Below are 24,346 nucleotides of genomic sequence, written 5' to 3'. Positions count from 1 at the left end.
AGTGATCAGAATTCAGAGGCAACTTCCATTGAAATCAATGGGTACAAATTGCCTACAAGTCAGATTGAAGTAGTACAGGAACCTTTTCTGAAGTCAGAGCGACTTTCTTAGTGTACATTAAGACAGCTCCATTCACTTCCATTGATTTTCTCAACCGCACGACTTTGGATGACTTGGGGAGACTTCAAGTCGGATCCCAGGTCGCCCCAGTGTGAACCGGCTCTAAGTGGCGTTAAATCTGACTGCAATTGATTTCACAGAACATTTAAACTGAGTTATGACTTAAAGTGGAGCTAAAAATGCCTTTTTTAGAATGAAACCTTTATTTTAACTTGACAAAGCAGTGACTTTTTATTTCATAACTTTTTTTTTTTTTTTTTTTACCAGGAATATGGTCATATTGAGTATTGCTCAATTATCAAAAATAAGAGCACAGGTGAAAGTAAAGGACTGGGATATGTGCGCTTCTTGAAACCTTCCCAGGCTGCCTTGGCGATAGAAAACTGTGACCGAAGTAAGTGTTGGTTTGTGTGTCCCTGTTGGACTTTACCTCTCTACCTGAGCTGTCTTTTTTGGTTGCATTGTTTTTTTGTTCCAATATTTTGCTTTTCTGTTAGTAATTTGTTTTTAGCTTTCAGTAGTCCTTGTAAAGAGCAATTGCATGTAAAACGGGTAACTGTCTCTACGAGCTAAATAAAAATGAAAGGGCAACGAAGAGGAAACAATCAGCCATTTTTTTGCTGCAAGGCCCAGCCACTAGCAATTTTATGTAGGAGACAGGAGGTTTGATATTCAAGAGGAACTGCAGTCTGCTCACATTTGTAATAAAAACATCTTTGCCATTCTGAAGCTTCCCTCCAACCACTTTGCATATTGTGTGTGTGTGTGTGTGTCCTATCTATCTATCTATCTACGGTATCTATCTCATACACACAATGTGATTCTGTACTTGCCAAATATGCTGCAGAAATCTGCCTTCCGTATGTCTGGCTGCAGCCATTTTAACTGTGGGCAGACAGAGGCAAACCTATAGCTCTGCATCCCTCATTGACCCTCTTTTTATGACTTGTTCTCTTACACACACATAATCTGGGTTGCAATTTGCGGTATACGTTATCTGTATCGTGAGTGTTGTTTGACAGTCATCCCACAAACTATTTCTCAAAGTTTCTGTTATATTTTATTGCTTTGCAGATTATAAGGCTATTCTGGCAGAACCCAAAAACAAAGTTGGAACATCAGATACCCCAGATTACCACAGTGCTTCCCGACACCCAGAACCACTGCTTGAACCGGCCGCACCCCCCATATATCCTTATGGTAAGTTGTTTTTTTTTTTTTTTTTCCCCTGAAGTTTCTGCACTTTCTTTTTGACTAGTAGATGTTTATAAATGTAGGAGGGTCGGATAGAGAAAAATATAGAGATCAGCCTTTCTCAACCTGAATTGTCTGAGGAACCTTTAAATGTATTTTTATTTCTGGGAAACGCCTGCTAAAATTAATCATTTGGGGGTCAATTGCAGGAATTCTTCTTACGTTCGTCATTGGGGGGGAAAATGCCTCTTACCTTGGGGGTCAGAAGGGAATAATGCTCCTTGCATTTGGGTGCTGAATCCACCCTTAGAAATGGCTAAAAAGGTCCATTCTTATGCTCTGACTGCCATGTCATATTGGACCTACCTGGGCACAGAGAGAGATATGTATATTTTCATCTTGGGAGACAATTGGTTTTTACTAAGTTAGTAATGATCATAACAAAACAGGTTCGTGAATTGACCCTTAAAGCGGATCTCCACTCTAAAGTGAACTCCCGCTGATCGTAACCCTCCCCCCCTCCGGTGTCACATTTGACACCTTTCAGGGGGGAGGGGGGTGCAGATACCTGTCTACAGCCAGCAATGTGTGCATGCGCTGTGAAATGTCAGTGGCTCGAGTATACATTGTATATCATGGGAAAATCTGGAAGGCTGTCTGGGTCAATGAGGTACTGTATTCAGTGTCTAGATTTTAGTTTTCTTGCATAGAACTAAAACGCATTGGGGGGAATTCATAAAGGATGTGTTGGTGCAGTTTTAATTTTCAAATCTATTGTGGAGAAAGGACAGTTGCAATTTCTCTGTACACTACGAATGCTTTCTTTTTATACATGCAAGCCTATTGAGCAAATTTTAATATTTGCATTTACAAAGTTTACCAAATTAAATGACCCCCCCCATCATTTTTATTTACCAGTAAACATGTTGTACATTTTATGTTGCTGTTTCTCTTGTACTGAAGAGCCAGATGTGTAATTAACAACACTATTTTCCTTTTTTATTTTTATTTTAAAGATCAGTATGATTATACAGCTTATGATAAAGGTGGAGATTCTAGGAACCAGGAAGCTGTGTCTAAGCGTCTCACTGTTGTATCCCGGGTGCCACTTCTTCAGGAGCAGCTATACAGCTTGTTTGACCTTGTTCCAGGGCTGGAGTTCTGTGAGGTTCAGAGGGATCTCTACAGTACTTACTGTAAGACTTTTATTTTTTTTAAAAATATACTTTGAACTTTAAATTTAAAATGAGGGAGGGGGAGTTATGAAATTGAAATTCTAGTATTATGAGGGTGAAAGGTGCTGGTTCTTGCATTTTGTCGTGGTTTGTGTTTTTTTTTTTTTTTTTTTTTTGCCACAGCAAGGTTTCACTCTGGAACCTGTCCCTGCACTATGGGGAATGGTGGGGGCATCACAGCTAGGGGGCAGTGTCTGCATGGCTGGCAGTTTACACGTGCGTGATGTCATGTGACTAAGGTGATGCTTCGTATGTGCCCAGATCTGTAACTTCTCCATCAGACTTTGAAGCAGTGTTGATATGATTAAAAAGTATGGCCCTTCATGTTTACTCTCAGCAGATACTCTCTAATTTGATGGCTGCATCCTAAGATTTTGCTTTTTCTTAGATTAACACAAAAATAATTGTAAAGTGTTTGATAGGCAGAGGTACAATTTAAAATTGCACAATAGTCAATGGCCTAACACTTGACCTATTGGGCAGTATTGCTTCCCTAGTACGGCAGAATGCAGCCTAGGAGCCATATCTGACATGTATGCACGTTGTTCTTTCTATGTGAGGCAGGTGATTGACCACACAAGCAAAATAACAATCGTGCTAATCAATTAAGTGTGTGTGTGTGTGCGCGCGCGCTAAGACACTCTACACTTTAATTTTTTAATATGCAAAAAAGATAGACTTATTCATTAAATCAGTGGATTTGTCGTATGACAAACATATTGCACTGATCGATTAAATGTACTGAGCATGTACTAAAAGGAGCATAGAAAGTGCAATGTGCAAGAAAAATAACCGATCCACCAAATGTCTTCTGACACACTGCAAGACCCCTTTCAAACTGAGGAGTTTTTCAGGCGGTATAGCGCTTTTTGCTGGCAAACACCTGTCATTGCGGGATTACATGGGGCGCGATGGTGTCAACATATAAGTGTAGTTTACTTTTTTCTGTTGCCTGCCTGAGCAGTGAACCTGGGATTTGTAGATTGGAGGTGACTGTCGGGCTCTGCCAAGCACTTTCTCTAACTTTTTTGGCTGTATCCTCTGTACAGGATGTCCATTCCAAAGCTGGAAGAAGTGTCAATGACTTGTAGTTTTTCCATTCACAGGTTTCTCTGAATGGGTTACATGGCTGTACAGGATTGTTGTGATTTTACTAATTTTATTTTTTCCCCTTGCTTTCCTTTTTGGCAGCCCATGCTGTGGTTCAGTACCAAAACATTTCATCTGCTATTTATGCCAAATTCAAGCTACATGGCTTTGAGTACCCACCTGGAAATCGTCTTGGTGTCACATACTTAAATGATGGTGGCGATGGCACTGAGTGAGTATACTATTGTAAGCAGGCATTTGCCTGGTCTCTGATGTAATTATCAATTTTGGAACCCCAATAATGTTAATATGAAGGCAGGTTATCTGATTTGGGAAGACCTGCCCTTTTTGTAGGTTCTCTTCTTCCATGAATTGTCAGACATAGTTGAATGTATACAACAAACATTTGCTACATCAAAAAACTGCTCTTAACACCGCTTCATCATTTTAATGCAGTTAAGTTTTTGTTTGTTTGGACCCTTGTTGCTATGTGCTCATAACTCTAGCTATAGTGGATCCAACAACTAAGAAAGATGGCTGCTTTATAACACCAGCTTGTCTTGTCTCTGAACACTCTCTCCAAAGATGAGCAGCGGAAAGAGAAATTTAGTAGAGGGGGACTAATCTATTATAGTTCATTAAATGTTTCAACACTCCTTAGTTCAATGGTCTTTTAACCACTTGCCTACAGTGCACATACACCCTCTTCCTGCCCAGACTCAATTTTAGCTTCCTGCACTGCGTCACTTTAACTGACAATTGCGCGGTCGTGTGACGTGGCTCCCAAACAAAATTTACTTTTTTTTTTTTTTTTCACAAATAGAGCTTTCTTTTAGTGGTATTTGATCGCCTGTGCAGTTTTTAGTTTTTGCGCTATAAACGGTGACAATTTTGAAGAAAAAAAAAACACTTTTTTAACTTTTTGCTATAATAAATATCCCATTTTTTATTTTTATGTCAGTTTAGGCCGATACGTATTCTTCTACATATTTTTGGTAAAAAAAAAATCGCAATCACCGTATAGTGACTGGTTTGTTATATTGCCTACAAAATAGGGGGACATAATTATGTTTTTTATTTATTTTTTACTAGGAATAGCGGCGATCTGCGATTTATTTTTTTCGGGACGGCGACATTATAGCGGACACATCGGACACTTTTGACACATTTTTGGGACCATTCACATTTATACAGTGAACAGTGCTATAAATATGCATTGATTACTGTATAAATGTGACTGGCAGGGAAGGGGTTAAATGTGTAGCCTAGTCAGTGTTCTAACGGTGGGAGAAGGGGGGTGACTGGGGGAGGTGACCGATCTGTGTCCCTATGTACAAGAGACACAGATCAGTCTCCTCTCTCCCTGACAGGACGTGGAGCTCTGTGTTTACACACAGTGCTCCACGTCCCTGCTCAGTTACCGGGCAATCACGGGTGCCCGGCGGCCGCCGGGCACGCGCACTATTCCCAGTAACGCGACGGCCGCGCGCCCCCCCTAGCAGCTTCTAATGACAGGCGTGCGGTTGTAAGGAGGTTAATATACTTACTACTTTGATCAGTCGGATAACGTTTAAGTGCATACTTACAGCCCGTACACACGATGAGACTTTTTGACACCAAACCTCAGACGGACCTGTTTTTGCAGACAATCCGACCGTGTGTACGCTCCATCGGACAAACTTTTTTGCTTTTTCATCGGACGAATGTTCACTGTGTGAACAGCCAAACTTTCCGGCAACAAATGTCCTACATCGGCTAATCCTATAGTGTGTACACTAAAGTCTAAACAAGCATGCTCAGAACCAATGCTAAAGATCAGACAATAGCAGAAGTTGACTAAAGGGTGGCAGTAAAGAGCAGAAAAACCACAGTGCGTCTATTACATCACTACTTTTGTGTTTGACTGAAAGTCCTCCCGTGTGTATGCATACCAAGTTCACGGACACCACCCTTCCTAGCAAAATCCACAGAAAAATCAGTTGGAGTCCGATCGTGTGTATGAAGCTTTAGGGCCCTTTCACACGTACGGACAACGGTTCGTTTATTACAAGTCCGTTTACGGACTTGTAATGTATCCCTATGGGATTGCAAACGTTAGCCGGTGATGCATCCGCTAACGTCCGCAACCATCCGCGTCCGCAAAGATCCGCTTTTGCGGACGGAAGAAAACCCTATTTTTCTTCCTTCCGGCGGAACGGATGAATACGGACACACGGTCCGTATTCATCCGATTCCCCATAGGGGAGAGCGGAGGAGAGACAGGGCGGTCTCTGCCCTGTGTGCGGGGTCCTCCGACAGCTCAATGGGGATTCCTCCGTAAATCCCCGCCAAACGGGCTAACGGAGCGGATCAATACGGATCTGCTCTGTGTGAAAGAGCCCTTTAGAAAGTATTTTGTGATATGAACGTTTGGGTAGGGCCCTCTGATTTCTCCTGTATTGAAATTGTATTGTAACAGGACTGTTTGCCCTCATTATTGTAAAGCGCTGCACAAACTGTTGGCACAATAAAAATCCTGAATAATGTCATTTAGGACAAATGTTTTAATGTATTCACATATGTTTTCTTCTCTCTGTAGTCTGCTTAGAAAAATGGCCTCTCAGATGGTGGCTGCCCAGGTAAATTCGTTAGTATGGGGACCCCAAGTTCAACAACAATTCCCAGCAGCGGCCCCTGTAAGTAATCTTTATTTTCATTCTGTGTACCATTATGCGATATTGTGCTACCTAGTTGTAATAAAGCTGAACTCTAGGTAGATCGGACAAAATTAATGCAGATCTAACAAAATTTCAGTCAAAAATAAGAACATAAAAATGGCCCTTTTCAGAAATAAAATAACAAAACCAGATTTTGCTGTAAAAGCCTGTGACTGGACATTAAAAGGAGAAGCAGCGCGGCAATGACTTCATCAGTCACACTGCTTTCTTGCTTTTAACATGTTTCTTGCCAGCACCTGAACTGATTTGCACTTTGTACTGCTTCACCTCACACTCCAACCCCGCTGTACAGGAACCCGAAGACTTATGCCAGGTCAAATTCAGGTACTTGCATTAGAAAAAACAATACGCTTTAATGAAGTAATTAAGTAGAAGGGAAGTTATTTGTATGAGCACATGCTATGACTATCGTTTATATAAAAAAAAAAGAAGCTAAATGTACGGTGGAAATGCGCCATAGAGATGAGAGAATTTTTTTTTTAACTACTATATTTGATACACACCCCGTTTGTAACCTTTCTTGACATGTATGTACACTTGGCAAATAAAAACCCTTTAAAAGTAGAAGGAAAGTCTAGGCAGTAAACCAACTTTCAAATGTTTCCTTCCCATTGCCATACATACATACATTTTATAATCTCCGTGGTCACTTGACTGCGTAATTCCGACTTTTTCCTTTCTTTGCCACTGATGGGTGCAAATGTTCTCTTCCCCCCCCCGCTGACAATGACTAGAGCTGGTGTGGCTATCTTTGCTCTGTGATTAAGCCTCCTTGTCGGGCCTGCACTTCTACACGGATGAAGCATTTAAAAAAATGTATGTGTGGCAATGGGGAGGCAACATTTTTAAACTTATTTTACACAAGGGAGGCTTTTACAAGTAAATACCATTATTAAAATGTAAAATACACACACAATTTTAGAGAAGATTGTTTTTTAAATGAATAGTCTGACATCAGGTCCAACAGGATATGAATGAACTGAGGCAACACAACATACCGTATGTACTCAAGTATAAGCCAAATTTTTCAGCCCCCCCCCCCCCCCCCCCCCCCGGCTTATACTCGAGTCAGTGTACATTAAGGGCATCGAGCATCCATTGTTTAAAAGTCGCGGCTTCCCCCTGGTCCCTTCTGTGATGGGCGTTTCCCAGCGGACGCTGTGTTCAGTGTTCCGCCTATCACGGACTCTCTCTTGTCCGAGGATGAAAAGATGTTCGTGATTGGCGGAACACTGAACACAGTGTCTGCTGGAAAAATGAGTCCGAGGATGAGAAGTCCATGATGGGTGTTTCCCAGCAGCGTAACAGGACTAGGAGGAGACTGCGACTTTTAAACAATGAATGGAAGCCCGCAGCCTGTGAAAATTTCAGGTACACTGACTCGGGCACATGAGGCGTACAAATAGGCATTGTTGACCCTTTTTTTTCCCCGCTTGAGGTGGCTGCTGCATTCTCACCCTAGGCTTATACTCGAGTCAATAGGTTTTCCCAGTTTTTTTGGGGGTAAAATTGGGTACCTCGGCTTATACTCAAGTATGTACGATACTTGCATAGGTGTAAAATGCTCTTTATTGATAAGATTGGGCCTAGTTCACACAGGTTTACTTGAGCATATGCCTGCACAGGTGTTCCATTCATTCCCATTCATGTAATTTGGATCGCAGTGACTGCACAGACGCTTCTCCCAATTTGATATCTGTGTGGATCCCTGAACTTGCACTTTTGTGTTTTGGGAACCCACACCTGCATTTCTGTTAAATTTGGAAGTTGCATCTGTGACCATGCAGCTGCTGCTTCCCAGTTTGCCTGCATAGGGATGCACAGATGTTCTGTGGGGTAAAGACAGGCTTACGCTTGGGTATGCTTGTGTGAACGAGGTCTTGCAGTAAGCTGATGGCTACAAAAAAAGTGAAGACTAAGGGGGTTATTTACGAAAGGCAAATCCACTGTGCACTACAAGTGCAAAGTGCACTTGAAATTGCACTTGGAAGTGCAGTTGCTGTAGATCCGAGGGGGAAATTTAAGGAATATAAAAAGCATTTTAGCTTGCACATGATTGGATAATACAATCAGCAGAGCTTCCCCTCATTTCAGCTCTACCCCTCAGATTTACAGCGACTGCACTTCCAAGTGCACTTTGCACTTGTTTTGCCTTTTTTAAATGACCCCCCTATATTAAGTCGGCAAGTAACACAGGGTAAAATGTCTCTGCTCCTCCTTTTTTATATTCCTAGTAAGTGGGAGCAATTTGATTTTTTTATCTGTGTCCCCGTTTCAGTTTTATGGCACAGATCTTTATTTCCCCCGGCACTGAGGGTCATATTTTATATCTTGCTGGTTTAGGCATTTCATTTATTTTTATGTTCCTAGGCTTCTCTAGCTCATTGTAAGGTTGTCGTGGCAACAGCACTTCATGACTCATCGAGACTATTCCATGTTGTGTCCGGCTCAAGGTTGACATTGCTGTTCTATTTAATGCCACGTCTTGCTGGCATTTGCTCTTTATATTTCGCTAACTGACTGTAAAAGGCATTCAAGGCTGAAAATAAACCTCCTACACAAGGAGAGAGCAGAGATGAGCAAATTGATCCACCAATCCAGTCCTTTCTGACGCAAACACATTCATTTGGTCTGAGACTAAACAAAGTTTATGGCTTCATTCATATTCATCTCATTGAAAGAAGTAGTAGTGCTCTTAATTCAGTTTGCATGCGTTTTCTGCTTCACCACATTTACATTGGTCACATCGCATGTCTTTGATCAGTAAAGAAAATACTTTCAGGTAAATGCTCTATACACCAAAGGATGCCACCATTTTACTAATATTACTTCAGTATACTACACATTATTACCTTTCTGCCAGTGTGACGCCTTTGAATTTGGATTCAGAAATTGTGTGATTCATTGCAAAGAAGGAAATCTGCAATGCTGTTCAAAAGATTGAAACAATGGCAGGTTGAATTCACAGTATAGCGCTGAGGAACTGTACATTACACTAAGGGCCCTTCCACACGGGGCAGATCAGTGATGATCCGCCCCGTGAACCTCTGCTTGCTCGGCGGGGATCCGTTTGTTGATCTCCGCTGAGCCGACGGATGACAGGGGCGGTCCCCGCACACTGTGTAGGGACCGCCCTGTATTTTCTCCGCTCTCCCCTATGGGGGGTTCGGATGAACACATCTGTCCATGTTCTCCCGATCCGCAGACAGAAGGAAAAAATAAGGTTTTCCTCTGTCTGCAGAATCAGAGGAATGTGGAAGCGGGCGAGATCGGGTGTCAGCGGATGTTCATCCGCTGACATCCGCAATTTCATATGGTCCAATGTATGTCTTTTTTTTTTTTTTTTTTGCACACGGATGGATGAAAAAGCGGACATACGGTCCTCAGGTGTGAAAGGGGCCTAACATGCATTGCTGCGCACTGTGCTGCTGTGAATGCTGCATGCCTTTTTTTTTTTTTTTTTTTTTTTTTGTGCAGCCTTTGTAAATATTCTAATGACATACCCTGATGGTCAGTCTGCATACTGCTAGGCAACCCATGTGACATCATTTATGCCTGACATTTGGACAGTCAAGCACAGTGTTGTGCAACATTGAAAATTCCAATACTTCTAGGTATGTGAAAACATGCAAAGTGGCTTCGTTTGGGGAAAAGTGACGGTCTCACTGAAAACCACCATAGAAAGAGTAGTTATTTAACTACGTGCTGCCCGCAAACAGCCAGGCACCACGTGTACCCATACGTCGGTGTACTTCCTGGTTTAAAGGTGCACGTGTGCGAGCCCTCTGCTGACCTGTGCTGTGATTGGAGGCGGCACAAGTTTTTCAGCAGGTTACAGCCAATCCCAGTACAGATCTGTTTGTAAACTCTGCCTCAATTTCTCCCTGCTGTTTAGAACTGAACGCAAGGAGAGAAACGCAGCCAGATCTGTGAGTAAAAGCAGCACACCACATACACCTGTTGAGGCAATCAAGGAGGTTAACGTTGAAATTTTATCAAAGTTAGGGTTACACTTTTATCATACATTTTCAAGCTACCGAGTATCTTCCCTTGACTTAAAGAGATAAAGTCTTGGAATGTGTTTTTTGTTTTTTCTTCTTGGTTTGAAGGGAATGTTGATGTTTTTTTTAGCTGCCTGCATCGTTTTAGAAGTATTCAGCTGGGTTTTCAAAGTGAATCTGTTTTTATCAGCAGGCCTATGATCGATCATTTGCCTCCCCCGTTGCCTCTCAAATTCAGACAGACGCTACCCTTCCAGCATACAAAAAGAAAGCTTCCAGTGATGCACACTCCAAGGAAAGACTGTTTGTTGTTTTCAATCCTCACCCATTGCCACAAGACGTTGCGGAAGATGTTTTCTGGTAAGGATTTTTAACTAGCAGCTTATAGCCTGAAGGTCTTCCCACCTGCTTCTCTAAAAAAGCTATGAATCTTTTTTAGTTTGCCAAGAGTACCTCTATGCAAACCACAAAATATACAGATCAGATGGTCTTTACAGTAAGAACTAATATACCTGCTAAATGATTTGACAAACTATCAACATACGCCTGTAATTCGCCCACCTTTTGTTGGCCTTTATAGCATTTATAGGGTGACATTTTCACTACTAGCAGTTCCACACATTGCCACAAAACCACCTTCTGCTGAGCCCCCCAGTCAAATGCTTTCCTCATTGACCCCCCCCTTTTTTTTTTTTTTTTTTTTTTTTTTAAATATTGCTCTTGTATGCACTGTCAGTTATCTGCAGGAGTGGGGATTTTAAACCTGATTTAAACTTTTAAAAAGACAATGTCACCACCTATTGCAATTCTAACTTAACGCATCCATGGAAATGGCTGTATTGGAAGTACTTACTACAGAAGCCCTGCCTGCTACAATAATTTAATTCTGTTACTAAGGATATCACTGTGTTGGCTCCGTTTTACACCTGGGCATTTCGAATCGCAGGCAGAATTGCCAGCTGTGAATGCAGCCTTGGTTCTATTGTAGATTTGATGCTAGTGGCAGCCTGAAAGCTTGACACTCCCAACAGTGCCCTCCTTCAAACCTTAAGACCATGGAGTGTTCAGTGGCATGTTAACAATTGGAGCTGACTTACTACGCAGTGGCCTTTAGTACACTGATGTAGAGGATAGTCCCAGAGGGCTCTCTATCTGGCAATTCTGGGTATTGTTTGACTACTTGACTCATGGAACATTCTCAGTGGATCCCCTTGACCATGTGATGGTAGATGAAGAGCACCATGTAAATAATGTGTTACCGACGCCAAGGTACCAGTTAGTATATGCTTGTTAAGTTTGCTGTAATCAAGTAAAACATACACCCCTGTGATCTGAGTGTTTGAAAATTATATAGGATAGGTGGATCGCGCTAACTTTTATTTTTATATATATATATATATATATATATATATATAGCCACTCTGTGATATCCTAAACCAACACAAATTAAATTGTGAACTCTGTGCTCTATAGGTATAGTATATTGTATTACATGCCAGTTTAAAGTGTGTGTGTGTGTGTGTGTGTGTGTGTGTGTGTATGTATGTGTGTATACTTGTGTGTGTATGTATGTGTGTATGTGTGTGTGTGTATATATGTGTATATATATGTGTATGTGTGTGTGTATATATATATATATATATATATATATATATATATATATATATATATATATATATATATATATATATATATATATATATATATATAAAAAATTTTTTTTTTTTTTTAACTGGCATTTATATGATAGGTTGTATTCAGAATATTTTTAATTTGTGTTGGTTAAGGATATTGCAGAGAGTGGATAGATGTATATTATATATAGATAGAAAAAGTTGGCACGATCCACCTATCCTATAGAAGAGCACCATGTGCCTACACACAGTTGACATTCTGAAGTACTATTAAAACACTTTTATACCATGCTAGGCCACAGAATGTAGTGCCCACGGCCATCAGAACTAATGCTAGCTAAGCCCTGAAGAATGCTCCCTAAAACGCATTGGCTATGCTTTATGGCATATATTAAAGTGAACATGGTTCTCCAACCGGCTGGAGTTTCCAAGTCTTTTTCATGCATGGCACTCTTCACCTTAATCCACAAACTGAAACGGGTTGGGTTTCTGATAGTACTACCAATACAAATTCCCTGCCTGTGTTTATGTTAAAAATTAACAGGTGGTGACAGGGTCTCTAACTGTTGTGGCCTGTGATGAACAACCCCCCCCCCCCTTTTCCGGATTTTTGTGGAGCATAGAAACCATCCATCACAAATAAGGTTTCAGGCTTTTAAATGTATCTACTGAAAAATGATGTTTTCTTCAGTTAGAAAATACTGCGCTGTGACAAGTCAAACAGCATCCAGCACAGCTTGTGGACAAAGCAAAATGGTGGCTGTGGAAAAGTGCAGGGCTATTAATGAACAAAGTGTAATCATGTATGTGAAAAAATGAACATAAGCATAAAATTATAGCAATATGAATGCCTCAACCAATGTGATTGTGACCACAAATGTCTCTCTACATATATGTAACAAGATATACATATCTAACAAGTTGTCATCTGGTTGTCTCTCTACATCAGGGGCCTCAAACTGGTGGCCCTCCAGCTGTTGCAAAACTACAAGTCCCATTATGCCTCTGCCCGAGGAAGTCATGCTTGTAACTGTCAGCCTTGCAATGCCTCATGGAACTTGTAGTTTTGCAACAGCTGGAGGGCCACCAGTTTGAGAACCCTGCTCTACATATATATTCAGAGGGTCCTATCTATTTTTGGACTGTCCACTATTTTGGATCAGCTTTCCATTGCCTGGATTGTATTGGTCACTTTTATTCACTATATGGACTATTTTTGTGAACTCAATATTGGGTTGTAAACATATGTATAGAGACATTTGTTGTCACAATCACATTGGGTGAGGCATTCATATTGCTATAATTTTATGTGTATGTACCAGAACAAAGTGTAATCATTTATGTGAAAAAATGAACAATCTTTTTTATTAGAAGTTTTTAAGGAATGAGAACTGCAATAATCCCATGAAGGGGATATAAACAATAAACATAACATGGCACAGCTGAAAAGTGCACATTAAAGACATATTCGATAGTGGGAATCATCAAGCGTCAATAGTCGCCCGGGCCGGGGGTATGATTACATTGTTCTTTAATAGCCCTGAACTTTTCCATGTTTTCTTCAGTTGCTACTTTTTATTAAATACTGTCAGCATTTATTGTGTAAAACTGAGTCTTTGAAAAAATACAGTATTATATATGTAATATTCTCTTGTACATCACTGCAGTCGATTCGGCAATTTCATTGAAGTTTACATTGTGCCGGGGAAGAACATTGGTTATGTCAAATATTCCGAAGTATCAAGTGCAAATGATGCGATTGCCACATTACATGGAAAGATGGTGAATGGTGTAAAGCTGAAAGTAATGCAAGCCGAGTCTCCAAGAGATGAATCCAATAAGAGACAGAGAACATACTAAATTTACTTGTCTCAGGTAAGTGTTTCATTAGGTTACTTGCTTGGAACAGTCTTCCCATTTCTAGAGCTTCCTAGCAGGTCTCCGTCTAATTAAAGCTTTCTTCTAAAATGTTTCTTCACTCAAATACAATTTTATATTTCTTCTGGCAAAGTTAAAAAAAAAAAAAAAAAGTTCAGGGTCTCCTTTTGTATATCTGTTTTCAGGGTACACAATTTGAAACTTTTAAAAGTACATTTCCTTTCTAAAAGCAGGCAGTACATGATTTTTGCTAGAAAAGTTTTTTGTCCCTTTTTGATTTTAGTTTTGGAATTTAAATTGGAGATGACCCTTTTCTGGCCAGTAAAGGTAAAATGAAGCATTATGTGCTCTTCAGAATTTTTTTTTTTTAAAAAGGGGTAACGTAGTAAAGGTTCACTTAGGGACTGTTTTGCAGCAAGACTGGGTGCACACGGGTGAAGTTTTTTTTTTTATTTTTTTTTTTTTTTGTTTCTTCTCGCCATGCAATTTAATCTCTAGCACATGGGGAACAACAAAGTGTAGCATGTGGTTGTGATTAATTTCTAATGGTAGCACAGCATTCCAAATGTGTGTGATTAATTGCTACTACATATGTAGTGATTTATTAATTGCTAGGAGATGACCCTTTAATAAGATTGTCTGTGCACCCAGCCTAATATCTTCAGATTTGTCATTGCCTCATACTTTTTGTACCCAGCACATGTTAACAGACCTTCACAGCAGATATAAAATGACATATTTTCTCCCTTTGTCAGTAGGATGGAGGTTTGTATTTATTGTAATTTCTTCAGGCCCATTAAGGAAAACCATGCAGATCATACCCAGTGCCCAAGAGAGGCATACTGGCTCACACACAGGAGTTCACACGTTCATGTATGAATTTTTGTTTTGCAACCTTTTTTCAGTCAAGGCACCCCTTAAAATTATACACAACCTCAAGGCACCCCATTCTAAAATGTAAAAACAGAATTAATAGTTTTAAATCTTGCTGAATCATCCACACACTTTGCCAGCATTGGAAGTGATTTATTCTTCCACACTTTGCAAACTGGTACTGAATAGTGTTTCTCCCTCCAATTCTTTTTTTTTTTTTTTTTTCTTCCCGTCTCTGCCAATGTGATCCTAGTGCTGACGGGGGCGCAAACAAGGATGCTGTGCATCCTAATGTCTTGTCAACCAATGAAATCCTTAAGATGCCAGAGGTTGGCCTGTGTGGTACCCAAGGTTAAGATGCTGCTATAAAAACCTGTGGCTTCATGTAACCAAAAGGCAGGCTTGATCCACTTGCTGGCTTGTTGATGATAATTTTGGTCAGTTTGTGGCAATTTGTAGGCGTTTTTGCCAAGGCACCCTTAAAGAACCCAGAAGGCACCCTATAAAAAAAGGGCTGGCTTACCGTGTCATAACCAGACACCACCGCAATAAAGATCTACAATCACTTATTTTTTTATTTAAGTGTAAGTTAATCCCTCTTTAGGGTCCTGATGCTTTCATTAGTGTCAAATCCTAAGTCTCCCAGCTCTGCGGTTTCCCTGTGGTCCCCCCACCTCTGTCTCTACAGAACATACTGATTTTTAGAGGGTACCAGAAATCCAACCCTCCCAAATATGTCAGATTTTAAAGATTTATTAAGCCACTGATTACAGAAGCGATCAGTACCACACAGTGGGACACATTTACTATCTTTTGCACGGGACACTTTGCGGTTGATTTACTAAAGGTAAATCCACTTTGCACTACAAGCGCACGTGGAAGTGCAGTCGCTGTAAATCTGAAGGGGGACATGCAAGGAAAATAAAACATTTTGCTTGTAAACGATTGGATGATTGAAATCGGCAGAGCTTCCCCCTCATTTCAGATCTTCCCCTCAGATCTACAACGACTGCACTTCTGCTTGTAGTGCAAAGTGGATTTGCTTTTAGTAAATCGACCACTTTGTTTACTTTTAGGAACAGTTTTAATGGCCACCTGGTTCAAGAGCCCTTCTTCCTTCTAAATTATTGCAGTGTTACTAAATACTAATATATATATATATATATATCATTTTATGTGTATTCTGATGCTTGAGGGTCTGCTTTTTTGACCTCCAATATAGTATATCTCAGCTTCTGCATGCCTAAAGCTAAATAAAGGACCAAATCTACACCTACATAAATAAGCCTGCACAGTTATATTTTAAGAGAACCCTTAAGCCCTGTACACACGGCCCGGAATCCCGTCTGTTTGAAAACCGACAGTTTTCCCGATGGGATTTCTGCCAAGCTTGCCTTGAAAAGCCATGTATACACGGCCACACAAGACCCGCCGTTTTTTGATTGGCAAGAACGCGGTGATGTCAAATACTACAACAAGCTGGCTAAATTACGTTCTATGCTACTGCGCATGCGTCGAATTGTTATCGAGCATGCGTGGTTTATGTCCCCTTCAGGTAAGCATGCAGACGACCGGTTTTCTCGGCAGGAAACACTCTGCCGGGAAAATAGAGTAGGTTCCCGGGGGTTTTTTTTAGCAGTTTTCCTGTCGGGAAAACTGCTATGGAGCATACACATGGCCGGGATTCCCGGCCAAAAGTTCTCCTGGCAGTGTGTACGACTGGTGTGTGTTTAATGAATGGTCTTCAGTCACATTTGAGAAAACCCCACTATGTATGTGAACCCATTTACACGCAATACCTAGATGTTTCTGAAGAGAAGGCCTTGTACCCGATTGCAAACATTTCTGGTGAGCAAGTGGGCCTCACTCAGAGTTGTATTTTTAGAGACTACATATTTGTAATACATGTAGGGTTCTCCAAAAAAGTTTTCTTTGCTTCAGCTATGCTCTCATGGGGGAAAAATGTAGATCCCATTAATTCTAGGCGCACAACTGGTTGCTAGGCAGACGTGTATTCCATCTAAGGCAAATGATGCATGATCTAACCTTCTCTCTTAATTATGCAAAACTCTGTTAGTTAAGAGAACTCTCACAATCATTCTGTGTAAGTATTTTCTCTTACTATGTACACCGTTCAGGCTTATTTTATCATTTTTATTTAGATACAACAGCCAGTCTTACTTTAAAGCTGATCTCCAAATGTTGTTACACTTTACATGGTTCTTTATCTCCCACTAACCTGTGAGGCCGCTGGATGTGCTGTATGTGGCGGGGGCTATTTACAGCACTGTGTTCTGGATGCGAACTGAGACTTAATGTCTATCTGAACGGCGCTCAGCCATTCATAGAAAGTCATGTTTTATAGCAATGAATACTAAGCTTCCCCCGTCATGGAGAAGCAGGCTGATGTCACTACTTCTCAGCCAATCAGAGGAAGCGTTGTTTTCATAGAATACACTGCTTTCTATGAATGACTGAGCGTCGCTCAAACTGTGTTCTGGATATGAGACGGGAAGATCTTGGTTCGCACCTGGGACACGGTGCGGAATGCTGTAATGTAGCCTTGGCTATATTCCGTTTTATACAGCACCTCCCCAGCTGCCTCACTTGTTCTAGAGGAACAGTTTGTTTGGCCCAAACAAACTATGTAAAGTGTATGAAAAGCTGGAGTTCAGTTTTAACACTGGACTATCTCCATAGTGTCTGTCCCCCTACACACACTGGGGACACACTGAGCTGTCCCTTGTTGACAAAGAATGCAGGGGTGGCTTTTCAGGCTCCCTGGGGGGGAGGGGAGATAATGTGCATTTTTTTTTTTTTTTTTTTTTTTTTTTTTATCCCCAGGCCACTTGTATTCCACTGGGAAATTTTAGTTTGAGTAAAATGTAAGGGCAATTTAAGAAAAAAAAAAAAAAAACTAAGCAGCAATATAAGTATTAAAATAAAGCCATGTGAATGACAACCGATAATCTGTAAAGTTAGTGTTTATCCCAATTTGACTGCAGAAGTGGAAAATCAATTAAGATTTTCTATCTTTATTCTACCTGTAATAGCTTACTTGCTAGTGGATTAATACATTTTCTTTTTATTTAGATATATTTTTTTGATCCAAGTCTGACATTTTTAGCTTAATGGTCAGGATTGGAGGTTACCCCCCTCTAAACCTAACATTCTAGTTTCAGACTCGACACCCAGAAGGTGGGAACTATTTGGGCTGATTTTAGTAATACAGTGATACCTCGGTTCACGAACTTAATTCGTGAACTGACTCTGGTCGCGAACCGAATTGGTCGCGAACCGAGGCACATTTTCCCATAGGGTTCAATGTAAATCCGGTTAATCCGTGCTGACCTTTTTTTGGGGGTTTTTGAAGCGCAAAAATATGAAACAAATTACAATACACATTAGTACAGTATAGTAATGTATAAAGAGAGGACACTAACCTTGCTTGAGATGACTTCTGGCATGGAGGAAGGCAGGTGGGAGGCAGTTATTGTTTGGAGGGAGAGTCCCCCTCCATAAGGACATCAGGGGGATCTCCTTCAGTGAACTGTACAATACAGCAAGGACAGTACTGTAGTACAGTACTGTTATGTGCTAAAAAGCACACCAAAAATCAAAAAATCACTCAAAATGTTTGCAGAGTACACACAGTACTTCTTTCTGTGTGTCTTCTTCTCTCCACGGTCTTCCTACAGAAAGTCACCACCATGTGACAGCCTGGAAATAGCATTAAAATGGCCGCGGCTCCTGTTCGTGAACCGAGGCGGAGTTCGTGAACCGGAGCATATTTTTATGAACTTTCCTGTTCGTGAACCGAGTTGTTCGTGAACAGAAGCGTTCGTGAACCGAGGTATCACTGTACATGTAAGAATATTCACAAAATTGTGTAAATATTGATTTTAATTCATCTGTGTAAAACAAGATGCCTTTTTACTATGAATACCTAAATATGTACAGATGAAGTAAACAAATGTGCTTTTATAATTGAAATGAATATTTACGCAATTTGCCGTGTGACAATTCTTGACTCCCTGTTGTGGCTAGTTCTTTGGGCAGTTCTAGTTTTTCATTCTCTAAAAGTGACTGAAGAATTAAGTTTAAATTAGCAATTTGATCCTACCCTGACCTTCCCTTGTGATTAGTTTTAAATATGTATTTTGTATTCATAAATCAGAGGGGATATAATTTAATCATTCATGTCATGCCAAATAGCGTCTTAGATGGTATAAGAATTTTTACAGTGCCAACATGTTAATTTTCCTTTTCAAGCTTTAACTAATTTCATAGCATAGTCCTTACAATGTTATGATACTCTGAATATTGAAGTGTGGTGAGGAGTGAGTGTCTTCATTTCAGTGTTCTGGTAAATATGAGATACAACATGACACTAGGTATGCTCCTCATTAGAGTTCTTGGCTGCTGTGCTCTCCTCCTGGCATTCATTCAGCATTTAATTCTCTAGCTCCCAGATTGGCAGAATTCTTTTACACTACTCTCTCTTCTGGACATGATACAAGTTATCAACCATCAATGTTTTAGGGAAGCGATTTCAAACTTTTATGTTTTAAAGTAAATTATTCGATTCCTGACTTTTTTTTTTATTATTATTAAAGCGGAGGTTCACCCATAGAGAACACATTTTCCCCTTCGCTTCATGCTCGTTTTGTCTAGGGGAATCGGCTAGTTGTTTTAAAATATGACCTGTACTTACCGTTTACGAGATGCATCTTCTCCGCCGCTTCCGGGTATGGGCTGCGGGACTGGGCGTTCCTTCTTGATTGACAGTCTTCCGAGAGGCTTCCGACGGTTGCATCCATCGCGTCACGATTTTCCGAAAGAAGCCGAACGTCGGGGCGCAGTATAGAGCCGCACCGACGTTCGGCTTCTTTCGGCTACGAATGACGCGATGGATGCGACCGTCGGGAAGCCTCTTGGAAGACTGTCAATCAAGAAGAAACGCCCGCTCCCGAAGACCTATACCCGGAAGCGACGGAGAAGATGCATCTCGAAAACGGGTAAGTACTGCTCATATTTTAAAACTAGCCGATTCCCCTAGACCGAACGAGCAGGAATCTAAGGGGAAAAGGTAAAAAAATAAATAAATGGGTGAACTCCCGCTTTAAATATAATGTCCTCTTAGGAGTTAGAATGTGCATGGACCCAAGAGGTTGCCTTTTTTTTTTAACATTTTAAAGATTTTTTTTTTTTTTACCCCCATTATTATCTTTACCTCCCTATCTGTTTTGGCAATATTTGCTGATGCAGCAAAACCTGCACAAAAACAAACCTCTGCCTGATTCCTCTTCATACTGTGCATAGACATTGCAGTCCTATTCATTTATACAGGACAGACGTACTCTTGGCAGCCTATAGAAGTCCTTCTGAAATCGATTTTGGTTTAAACCTGCACAAGTCTAAATTATTCAGCTTAAGCATGCAAAGAAAAATGCCAAGCAGAGATTACCTTAATTTGAAACTGTCAATATAGTCGGTAGATCCAGAGACGGTCAGGGAAAATCCATAATTTTAAGGTTGTCCGAACAGAATGAGAAGAAAAATCGAATGGGCATCATTGTTCTGATGAGTTGTCTTAGAATTCCGTAAGGCACAGATGTCAAAAGACCCTAATGTCACATTTAATCCCTCTCTACTCTATATACATATTTTTGTCTTTTTATTTTACTTTTACCATTTGGTTGTATTTCAGTTTAGTTCCTTATTGTGTCATGTTGAATGAGGCAAGTTTTAAAGTGGTTGTAAACCTCAGACATAAAATATAAACAAAGCAGTGTGTACTTGTCTCAGTCGAGAACCAAGTAGCTTTCTCTGCTGCTGCTATTTTACAGGAATTGTACAGCACTTTACAATATAAAGGGCGACAATACAAGAGGGCCCTGCTCCTGCAAGCCTACAATCTAAAATCTGCATGAATGGTATCCGAATACAAGGTGACAAGGGAGGGAGGGAGTTCCAGCTGATTGACAGCCTGGGGGGGGGGGGGGGGGGTCCCTTTCGCTTTTCCCTGTCGCTTTTCTTCTCCGCCCACTGCTTTTCAGAGCCAAGTTCAAATTCTGTGCTTTAAACATAGGGGACAGACGGGTACAAATGATGTAGGGAGGATTTGTTTAATCACTGTGTGTTACCGGCCAGTCACTTCACTGGGCATATGTTAGGGTTTACAACCACTTTAACTGGCCGCATGGCCTCCCTTAGTTTAGAAACATTCAGACATTTTGTATTTGAACCATTTCTCATTTTTCATTCAGTGTTTCAGTGCCAGTTGTACATTTTATCTCTAGTGAAATTGATTGTCTCACTACATGCCAATCCTATGAAAGGTGCTCTCATGTCTCACATTCATCCTACATGACCTGGTTGTTCGAATTTGGTCCAGTGATGCCCATGAAAACTGAACACCAGATGCTAGTTGGCATGCGTATAAGGCTTGAGTAATCCAATAAATCACACATACTTTTATCACTGAAGGCATTTTACTCTGTAAGCAACAGCAAGTATTTTTTAGGTGGAACTGATCTTTTAAACCGACATCAGCATCCTTTGTATTAATAAAGGAGTATGTTTAGTAGAAGATGATGCAGTGTTTGGATACATTTCTGTGAATGACAAGTTTTTAGATATCTATTTTCATAACTGTGTTGTGCTCTTTCTACAGACCACAGACTAAGTTATGACATGACCCTCAGCTGACTGACTGAACCGTGACAGGAGACTGCTTTTACGTACTGGTTTAGTAAACATTTGCTCGTAAAGACTTTTCATGGGAAGAGAGAATATTAAGTTCTAAAATAACACGTTACAGTGCTTATTCATAAGATTTCTTTTTTTTACGCTTTTCTTTTTGTGAATGTAGCGAATATGCTTTGTGATTTAATAAAGTAAAATCCATACATCAGTATTGTTTGTGTGTGTTTTCTTTTTTTTTTAATGTGGTGACTTCATTAGTTTTTTCATTTCTCAGGCTTTTTATTTTTTTACTTGGTTATCCTGCTAGAGGATCAGCATTGTTACCTAAGATAGGACTTTATAAAACCACTCCGTCTCCTTTCCATAATAGTGGGAGAGAGGGGTTTCTTTAGTTTATATAGCTAACCAAGGTAGTTCTTGTAAGTCTTGGAGTTCCAAATATTGTAGCTTCTGACTTTACTATTGGGGTAATTGCCTGTCCAGGCATCCAGCAGTGTCCTCACCCAAGCCGATTTGTTGCCAAGCTGCCATCTTGGCTAAGAGAAACTGGCAGTGAAGCCTTGAGGCTTCACAAACTGTTTCCTATTGCACACACGTGACTCGTGCTGTGCTTTCTCAATGGGCTGGACCTCCGGCTCACTTCCCCACTGTGAACTGAGCCAGAAGTGGGAGCAGGTACCCTCTCCCTCCCAAACATGGCACTGTTGGGAAGACGGCGGCAGACAAGCGGAATTTACCCCTTTTGGGTGGAGCTCTGCTTTAAGGCTGCTTGAGCCAACACTGCACACATCAGAAAATTATAAGCTTGTGGGATTTCTGGCAGGATCAACTTTATTTTTTTCACTTCTATAATGGATCTAACCAAAAAGTTTATATGTTGTACGCATTAATTGCGGCCTTCAAACCCCAAATATATGCACATTTTATATTTGTTACTTTTTTACAATATTTTTTTTTGCTTGAGTTTTAAATGTAAGAATTTTTCATGCATATACTGTATTTTTAATAACTTTACGTATTGCTTACTGTGACTTTCCTTTCCTGGTGCTAATCCATGGCAGAACACACATGGTAATATACTGTCATGTTTGCACGAGGACAACAGAAAATTGTATCAAATACTTGTAAATTTTGATTTCCTGGTGCCAATCTATGTGCTGCCATGTTGGCGCTGGGTAAATGTATTTCTTTCTCGTACATCACGGGACACAGAGCGGCATATTCATTACTATGTGAATTATATGGAGTACCTTCAGGTGATGGACACTGGCAATCTCAAACAGGAAGTGCCCCTCCCTATATAACCCCCTCCCATAGGAGGAGTACCTCAGTTTTTTCGCCAGTGTCTTAGGTGTTGGTCATGGTTTAGCTTACCTCCACATCCTTGGGATTAAGGTGGGCTAACCGGTTCTGTCCAAAGGCCTCAGTGCTAAAGTGGTCAGCAACCGGACCCCAAACCATTGGGGTGTAGCCCATAATGCTTTCTGTTCAGAGAGCTGGACCCTGGGCCCAGAACTTAGAAACCTTTGGGGGCCTAATGTTTCTGTTGCCAGGGTGCTATATGGGCCCAGGACAGTGGCTCCTTCATAGGAACCCAGGGCCTGAAGGTCTAGACGCCACCCACGGAGATGGGGGAAGATTGGACCTCTTGCTGTGCAAAAGTCCTGCGGCATGGAGCAGGTAAGTATTGGGGGAGCTTGCGGAACTTGGTTCTTAGCAGGTTCCCTACAGGGGGTGCACAGGGGGACAGGCCTGGGTATGCTCTGCATTGGCAAGGAATCACTATGTCTATGACAGAGACAGGATGATTCAATCTTTTTTCCCCAGTAATATGTGACCTCCCTGGTAAGTGTTGCTTAGCTGGGCTGCTGGCGCTAGGTGTGGGATCTCTGTAAGAGGGGAGTCTTTTTCCCATGCTAACAGGAGGTCTGTGACCTACCTAAAGGGCTTACCTGCCTGGGTGCCTGCGTTGCTCCGTCCTCCTCCATGTGTGATGGCCCCTGCCGACGGGCGCGCGCGCCCGAGATATAAACGATTTTCGCACCGTTTCCGTGGTGGGGGCGCGGAATCACAAATAAAGGAAGGGGAGGTCCTTCCATTAGCTGCCAAGAGCTCAGTGTCATCCTGAGCTAGAGGAGAGGAGGACACAGAGCGGAGCACGCCGAGGACACCCGGTGGCGAAAGGAAGAATTGCAGTTTTTCTAAGGACTGTCAAAACCTACAGATAGGTTTTCTTTTCCTTTTTTCAGCAGATGGCTATTGGCAATACTTAGTGGGAGACAGAGTGGTTTCTTTTCCTCTTCAAAGAAAAAGAGAAGAAGGGAAAGAACTGCTGATCTCCCTTCTCAGTTTGGGCGTTAGTCTCTATCGCTCCCAAACCGACAGATCCCCTTAGCTACGTCTGTGGCTGGGTGATAGCAGGTGTACCTCGGTATTGTACCATGCCTTCTGGGTCAGAGGGTACAAAGGGTGGGGATTCCCCCGCAAAATCCGAGGGCTCAGACACGGCTATGCCGCTGCTCTCCCCACAGGACATATCAGGGCACGCCTTGATGGGACCTGGGGGATCTGGTGCTGGGGCTGATCCAGGTCAGTCCAACCCCGGCTTTGTCACTGAGAGAGTTCTTGCTGTTTCTTTAGGTGAACTAGAGAAAAGAATGGCAAAAAGGATAGCTAAAGCTATATCGGGTAGAAAGCGAACTAGGTCTCCGTCACCCGAGCAAGAACCCTCAGACACAGAAATCCTTTCCCTGGGGGAATTGGATAGACTTGACGCTTTGGACCAGGGTGGTTCAGAGATCGAGGATCTGGATACTGAGGGGTCTGGTTCAGCCTCCCAAGGGGAAAGTTTGTGGGTTCAGGCCTTAACGGACATGGTCCATGAGGCATTTAAGTTA

General features: G+C 41.3%; 1 protein-coding gene across 2 annotated transcripts in view; it reads left to right on the top strand.

Moving 5' to 3' along the window:
- The window catches only part of RBM45 (RNA binding motif protein 45), a 29,809-nt gene extending 8,152 nt beyond the window's left edge, over positions 1-21,657 (top strand). The window contains exons 3-10 of one of the 2 annotated variants that reach the window (XM_040357668.1): positions 388-514; positions 1,195-1,320; positions 2,331-2,510; positions 3,741-3,870; positions 6,217-6,313; positions 10,550-10,716; positions 13,658-13,865; positions 21,418-21,657. In XM_040357668.1, coding sequence (XP_040213602.1) covers positions 388-514; positions 1,195-1,320; positions 2,331-2,510; positions 3,741-3,870; positions 6,217-6,313; positions 10,550-10,716; positions 13,658-13,850 — 1,020 coding nt within the window. In that variant the 3' untranslated portion in view covers positions 13,851-13,865; positions 21,418-21,657. Of the gene's footprint in view, positions 1-387; positions 515-1,194; positions 1,321-2,330; positions 2,511-3,740; positions 3,871-6,216; positions 6,314-10,546; positions 10,717-13,657; positions 13,866-21,417 lie in introns of both variants that reach the window. The other variant, XM_040357667.1, reaches the window with a different exon arrangement.
- Positions 21,658-24,346: the final 2,689 nt, after the last annotated feature.

The sequence above is a fragment of the Rana temporaria genome, chromosome 6, assembly GCF_905171775.1.
Source record: "Rana temporaria chromosome 6, aRanTem1.1, whole genome shotgun sequence".
In the NCBI taxonomy this organism is placed as follows: Eukaryota; Metazoa; Chordata; class Amphibia; order Anura; family Ranidae; genus Rana; species Rana temporaria.
Note: the sequence above shows the minus strand (reverse complement) of the source record. Positions and strands in the feature narration are given on the sequence as shown.